General features: G+C 46.7%; 1 protein-coding gene across 1 annotated transcript; it reads right to left on the reverse strand.

Annotated features, from left to right (window-relative positions):
- Positions 1-3823: 3823 nt before the first annotated feature.
- S100B (S100 calcium binding protein B) lies at positions 3824-6461 on the reverse strand. Its single transcript, XM_065413715.1, has 2 exons — positions 6324-6461; positions 3824-3964 (listed from the first exon to the last, which is right to left on the reverse strand). The coding sequence occupies exons 1-2, from the start codon at positions 6459-6461 to the stop codon at positions 3824-3826; spliced, it is 279 nt and encodes a 92-aa protein (XP_065269787.1).
- Positions 6462-7350: the final 889 nt, after the last annotated feature.

A 7350-nucleotide genomic window follows, 5' to 3' on the forward strand; every position in this document is an offset into this window, starting at 1 on the left:
ACTTTATTTTGTCACCATTAGTGCAAGGATCAAAGCCCTTCTGTTAGACCAAAATGGCACCATAGCAATGGAAATGTCTGCTACCACCACTTGCTGAAAATATACTCTGAAATTGCACAGGGGGTTCTGCTCTCTTTCCATTTTCCCAGTGGTTTGAAAAACTAGTTAAAACTTACAAAGCAGGAGTTTGTTAGCAGTGACTGAGAACTATGAAGTCACTGTTCTTCTCAATGTTGGTGTGATTCTTATTTACTCTTACCAGCTCTCGCCAGCACTGAAGTCAAACAGTACAAATCAGTCAGCTCGCTCGACTGGCTGAACATTCAGAACCTTTTTACAAAGCAGCCGAGTGATCTACTCGGCAGAACCTTCTCTTTTGGTGGCTTGGTTGCAGAAGACATCTTTTTCTAAGAAATACCCCCCAGTCCAGTCCACTGTTAACATCACACAATCATACAACCACTGTCAGCTGAGCAGCTTGATATATCTCACACGCATTAATCAACTGAGTCTCACCCCACTTATTATAGACAAGGAAACGGAGGCACAGAAAGGCTAAGGGACTTGCGTGTACGTCTAGGCTCCTAATTCACAGTCACAGCCTTAGTCACATGCCCTGGCCTCCTCCCAGGAAGGGTAGGTAAATAGGGCTAACACGTAATTCATGCTCCTACCTCCATGGCATTTTCTTTTTAGGGTTATTTCAATCTGAAGAGTCAAAAAGAATAAAGGGAAAACTGCTGACACAATATCAGGTCTAGAGTGGGAAACATATCTCATTAGCAACAATTATTCAGATAGGATCAGGGTTAGTACTCTAAGTCTGCTTCGCACCCCTCCAGTGCGACCAAAGCCAGTGTAACTGGCGTCCAGGGGAATTCCCAGGTGCCATATGATTGGTGATGCAGCTCCTATGCCGTCCCTCTCCACCAAGCATAGGGGGCATGGCCAGGCAAAAGGGGTTGTGACTGTTCTGCTGATGCTGTAATGGCCCCGGGGAGCCATTGGCAGCTCCATGGCGGGTGAAGCATCCCTGAGCACATCTCAGCCAGTCTAGCAAATCTGGATCAGACTTTTACCCCCACTAGTATAGTATGCAATTGAACCATTTTTAGACGAGACCATTCGCTTCCTGTCCTAGCCGGTTTAGTCTTGCTATGCACTGCTCAACAGTTCGTGCATTTCAACCCTGATGTGGCTGCATATGATTGTATTTACGTGCTGGTTTTACTATGAATTTATTATAGCTGTATGCAGTACCCAGAGGTCTCTGCATATAAATTGCATTGATTCTCTTTCCCAATTCATGCAAATCGACAGAACAACCACCCCATAGCGCACCTGTTCTGCTGACTCCGTACTTTATCAGTCAAACAGTACCTGCAGGGGGCAATATGAATGTATAATACCTTCAATTCTTACGGTATATAAACACTATTGTAAACAGTGTAGATAGAGAGAGATGTAACCACTGAAAGGGTTGTAATGGACCCTCAGCTGGGTTTTTGGTACTTTGTGGACAATGCCTAAGCCGAGGCTGGAAGGATTGACAGAACTGCCATTTTGGAGGTTCTGATGCCCCACACATCAGTGATCCATCACCGTGCATTTCCCAGCTCACCATTTGTGACAACTGCCTGCCATGGTCATCAGCAAGGACTGACCTGGAGACCTGTCACACAGGAACTGCTACTGTTTGCGCTAAAGGACTAAATCCAGTTGGTAGCTGGAGCCTGTAGCAGACTCAAAGGCTTTGTGTGGGACCAGCCACTTGAGGGAGACAAAACCCAAACTGAGTTAATGAGGGACACACATGTATACTACACTCAGAAACTGAATGATAAAGTACCTTTTAGCAGGGCTGCACCCACACAAATCCTGCCGCAGGATTGGGGCCTTCATTAGCAATCAAAAGGACTGAGAAATAATAGAACCAAAAATTCTCAAAGATGTCAAAAATATGATGGTGGGAACACTGAATGCTAATTTACATTTTTCTAAATAATTGAACTTAAAAAAAACAAAACAAACCCCACAATCACTTGGTTAAAGCTGCTGGTTTAATTTGAATCTGAATGCAGGGCAGTACCTTTCCTACATGCATGTCCCTAGCAAGGTCTCCTTCCACAGTTGCAAGGAACTATAGAAAGAGAGATCTTCATTTCCATAAAACATAGGGCATTTTGTAAAATCAAATTATGGAACATTTAAAATGTATAAAGTGAAAAAGAATGCAGATTGAGGTTATATCCAAATACAAAATTTAGAATTTGAAACACTATTTCTAAACATCCCAGAAATTATATATACATATTTAGTATGGAAATCAAGGCCATCCAGATAATAGCGTACTGGCAAACTTAAAATGACTCCCTAATTTAATTTTTTACTGTTCGATATTCATTAGTCCAGAATGAAAGTTTAACATTGACCCATTGCTGAGCTATGGGGAAATTTAAATTGTAGCCAACTCTTCTGAGCTGAGTTGCTTGCTCACAACATGAATTCAGTAGCACATTTTGAAAGTTAGGGTATGTCTACACTATGGAGACTATATCCGCATAAACTCTGCAGCATAGCCCCGTAATGGAGACACAGCCTCCACCAACAACAGGGGGTTCCTGTAGGTGTAGGAATACCACCTCCCTGAACATTAGCTGCATCAATGGAAGAAGCACTCTTCTGCCAACACAGCTGTATCTACACTGGGGGGTTATGTCAGTTTGCACACCCCTGACTGAGGTAGCTAGGCCAATATAACTGCCTAGTGTAGACCAAGCCTTAGTCTAGAGATTCAGTATTCTGAATGATCCATGGAGATTTACATCTTGTTCTGACCAGTCAGGATCAGTGGAACAGGATTTTTATAACCATGCTTAAAATGGGTGAAGGATATTAGATTCCTGGATCTCTGAAAAGGATACAAGGACCCATCACCAACACAAAACCCAATACAGTAGCTATATTGCTAGCACAAAACAATAATGTGATAGAATTTTTCTCCTTCATCCCTTCCTTCCCAGTGATCACTCATTGTAACTTTATACTGGGAACACTGTCTAAATGTACCGCTGTCTCTAGCCTCTTTCAGCTCTCTCATTATCACAGTAGGCTTATGTGCCCTAATTGCCTCAGCACCTATTTCTGCTAGTAGTTAAAAAGTAGGAAGACTTAAAAATAAGAGAAAAGGCCTAGCATGTTACCTAGTATGCCTTTTAAAAACAATATTGTTGAAGATAAATAAGCTGTTGAGAAATAAAAATGCTCATGGAAGTGTAGTGTGGCCACTGAGTAATTAGTGAGTATCCTATCTATTGTTCTTTTATCGTTAGTTTTGCCCACTGGGTCTGATTCAAAGCTCACTGAAGTCAGAAGAAGTCTTGCTATTTAATTCAATGGGCTTTCGATTAGGCCTCTGTTCTCCAGTCCCTTTATTACTTACTAACTGATACAACCCCCCCCCCCCTTTTAAAAAACAAAACAAATCTTGACAATAAAACTTGGACACCTTTGGAAGGTCTAACTACTTGCATCTGAATCTGTGTATATATCTAGTCATGTAGCAGGAGGATGCTGTGCACTCTAATTATAGGTAAGGTATAATACACATGCTGCTTAAGAGCTAGGCAGGCACTGGCAAACAGCCCTTTAAAAGACATTGGTATGTTTCCATTCACAAAGCACACTGATCTTACTAAAACGACTTAGCATTAGCAGACTCACTCCTAGTAGCCCCTAAACCGGCTTGGTCTCTCTACATTAGAATTCATATTCTATCCTTAAAAATCACACACAGCTGGTTCTCGGTTGCTTCTCTGATGTTTCACTCATGTTCAAAGAACTCGTGACAAGCAGAAGTGACCATGGCAATGAAGGCTACAAATTCCTGGAAGTCGCATTCAGCGTCACCATCGGCATCCAGTGTCTCCATCACCTTATCCACTGTCTCCTGATCTTTAATTTCCTAATCAAAACAAGAAAGAGCAGTTAAAGCTGGTGAGCAATGGATAGGGCTGCGAATAAGATTTAGAAGTCCTGGTTCTTAATCTGGTTGTCTTCAAATGGAGCTAATAGACCGTACTGTAGATGTCACCTATTAGGCTTCCAATGGAGCTGCACAGGCTGCATCGGGCTAGCTCCAAAGGCAGTTAGCAAGGGGCTCTTCCTCCTCACCACTCTTTGGGGCACACAGGAGGAGGAATTTCCAGTCCCCATCCACACCCCACTTGCAAGAACGGGGACTGGCACCTTGGCCCAGACTCAATGGACGTGGGCAGTGCAATGCCTGGGTTAGGCACTGGGGTGCTCTGAACAATGCCTGGGGAGAGAGGCACAAGTCAGCATACTGGTGGGGAGCTGCCAAAACTAGTCAATAGCAGACACCAAGTAGAGGGTTGCCTAAGCCCAGCCCCTCTCTAGGATTTTGGCACCTAAATCCAGGCGGGAGGGAGGCTCCTACCTCGGCTTGGGATCCACAGCCAGAACCCTCCCCTGGAGTCAGCGTAAGCCCTTTCTTGCAAGAACGGCTCTGGTGCACACCTAACTCCACACCAAACAGAAGGGTGGGGAGAGCGGCAGCAGACACCTCCCTGAGCTTTAGCCCAGTGGTTAGAGCACTCAGCTGGAATGTGGGAGACCCCAGTTCAATTCCACCCCCCAGCTGATGAGGAGACGGAATTCGAACAGCAGTTTCCCACCTCCACTTCCTAACCACTGGACAAGGAGATGTTCTGACCCGGGGTTCTCTCAATCTCTCCTGTTGAAGCTGTTCCACTGTGTATCAATAACTAAATACAGTATGCATTGGGCCAGAGAGAGAGTGTGTGACTATAATCCAGGGGTTATGGCACTTGCCTGAGACATGGGAACCCCCTGTTCAAATGTCTTCTCTTCTTCAGGCAGAGGGTGGAGCTGAGCCAGGTCTCCCACTGCCCAGGTGAGTGCCCTAACCACAGCGCTAAAGGTTAGAAGGGAGTCCCCGCCACTTCCTCCTGCCGTGTGTGGAGTTATGCATGCTCTGAGCACCCCTACAGGCAGGGCCGTTCCCAGCCATTTTGGTGCCCTATGCACACACACACATACACCCCCGCGGGGGGGCGCAGGAGCAGGCTTGGGGGGTGGGGGGAACCCCCCCCCCCCCCAGCATGACCTGGCGGAGCAGAGCGGGTTGGGGCCGGGTCACTCCACTTCCTGATGCCTGGTGATTGCAGAGTGGGCCCGACCCCGCACTCACGGGCAGCGGGAAGTGGAGTGACCCGGCCCCAGCCCGCTCCGCTCTGCTCTCCCAGCTCCCAGCCTTGGGGGACAGGGGGGAACCGCCACCCCAGAACTTACCGGCAGTGTGGAGGGGGCTGGGGCCGGGTCGCTCCACTTACCGCTGCCCGGTGAGTGCAGGCCTGACTCCTGCTGCAGTCCTCAGGGGAAGGGGTGGAGTGGGGCCGGGGCTGGGGCAGAGCAGGGGTGGGAAGAGGTGGGGTTGGGGCGGAGCGGTGGGGGGCCTGGGGAAGAGGCGGAGCAGGGGCTGGAGCAGCACACAGCTGCCTAGGGCACCAGGAAATTTGGTGCGTACTTTGCATATGGGTAAGGACGGCCCTGCCTACAGGTGAGCAACGCCTCCCCTCCTTGGGGTCGAGGATGCTGCTGGGTCTTAGGCATGAGACAGGCATCCAGACGCCTCCCTGAAGCAGCAGTACAAATGCACAGAGGCAAAAACATAGGCACCTAGGGGACTTTTAGAGCAAAAATTTAGTCATCTATAGGATTGGGCATCAGCTGAGCAGGGATTTTGTGGCTCACAGGAGCAACTAAAGCTGCAATTTAGGTACCTAAGTCCCTTTGGGGATCTGGGCCCTTGTGCTTTCCCCCACAGGTGACCAGACCTTGATACATACAGTCTGACCCCTCACATATAAGCACCTGGGAAATACACAAGACAGGCAAATAGATAATTTCATGGAGAGAGAGCTGCCTGCCCTCCAGAGGGGCTATGCTTTGCCTTCTGAATGCACTAACTCCCTTTTATTGCCCACCTTCTGAGTAGCCATTAAATCAGGACAGTCTCTTCCCGACTCCCAAGAAACACAGTATAAGACAAAGGCTGAAGTACTGGAACCAGGCCATTGCGCTGAGCCCTTTGACAGTCACAGCTTGAGGATATATACTGTTCCCATTGCCACGGGAAGCAGCCTGCTGGCTCCAACTATTTCAACAAACAACACGAGAGCTGAGAACTGTCGAGGGCTACAGTAAACATCTTCAGGCATCTCGACATTTGGTACACAATAGAGTAAAGGGCCATTCATCGTTCAAAAGGCAATACTCACGCCTAAAAAATGGGGGAGTTCATTGTTAATGAGCTCCTTTAATTCAGATTTCTTCAGCTTGTGTTTGTCTCCCTCCTTTCCCGAGTACTGGTGGAAAGCGTCAATGATGGCAATCATGGCCTTTTCCAGAGCAGACATTGTTACAGTGGCACTCAGCTAAAATGAAAGGGATTGGGAGGAAACACAGTGTTAAGCTCAGCCGGGGGGGGGGGGGAGGGGTGTTAAATGCCTTTTCGCCTTTTCTGTGCAACAATAAAACCCTTGGACCAACAATGTTATGCCACTAGGGCCTGATCCAAAGCCCATGGAAGTCAATGGAAAGATGCCAATACATTTCAATGGGCTTTGGATCAGGCCCCAGATGAACACTCAAGGAAATAATGCCAGCGAAGAGCCGACCATCTGTGGAAACTTTTATTTCAATTGATATAGCTTAAGGTTAGGAAACACATGTGGGACATTGCCTAAATGATTGTTCTTACTTTAAAACCTTGGGTAACAAGCAGAATATTTGTATATTGCCAAAATAGAGTCAGCACAGACCTATCGTTAAAGGGAGGTACCCTGCAGTACTAGATGGTCCATATATTCATTAGCTTATTGTCAGCATCACTAACAAAAAGTAACATTCTGAAGGGAGGATTACTGGGTAACCTAGCCATAGGGGATTTGTCAATTTCCATTAAATTCAAGAAGAGTGCACTGTGGGGAGTTGGGGAGGGAATAGCTGCTATTTGTCTGGAAAATTCCCAGACTTCCCTGATATTTGAACACAAGTTTTGCACCTTGATCTCCACTTTGGCAGAGTACAATAAATAAATGAAAGCCAGCAGGCTGTTAAAAGACTTAAATATGGCACAGTCAAAATACACAACCCTCACCAATACATCAATGATTAACTGGTTTTTTTCTGTAAAATGGTACTGACTGCCTTGCTTTTCAATGGATGGGCCACTAAGCCCCAGAGAAGCATTTCACCCCAAGATGTCGGGGAAGATCCTCAGCATTGACAGAAAAAAGGGGGGGA

The sequence above is a fragment of the Emys orbicularis genome, chromosome 11 (genome assembly GCF_028017835.1).
Source record: "Emys orbicularis isolate rEmyOrb1 chromosome 11, rEmyOrb1.hap1, whole genome shotgun sequence".
Lineage (NCBI taxonomy): Eukaryota > Metazoa > Chordata > Testudines > Emydidae > Emys > Emys orbicularis.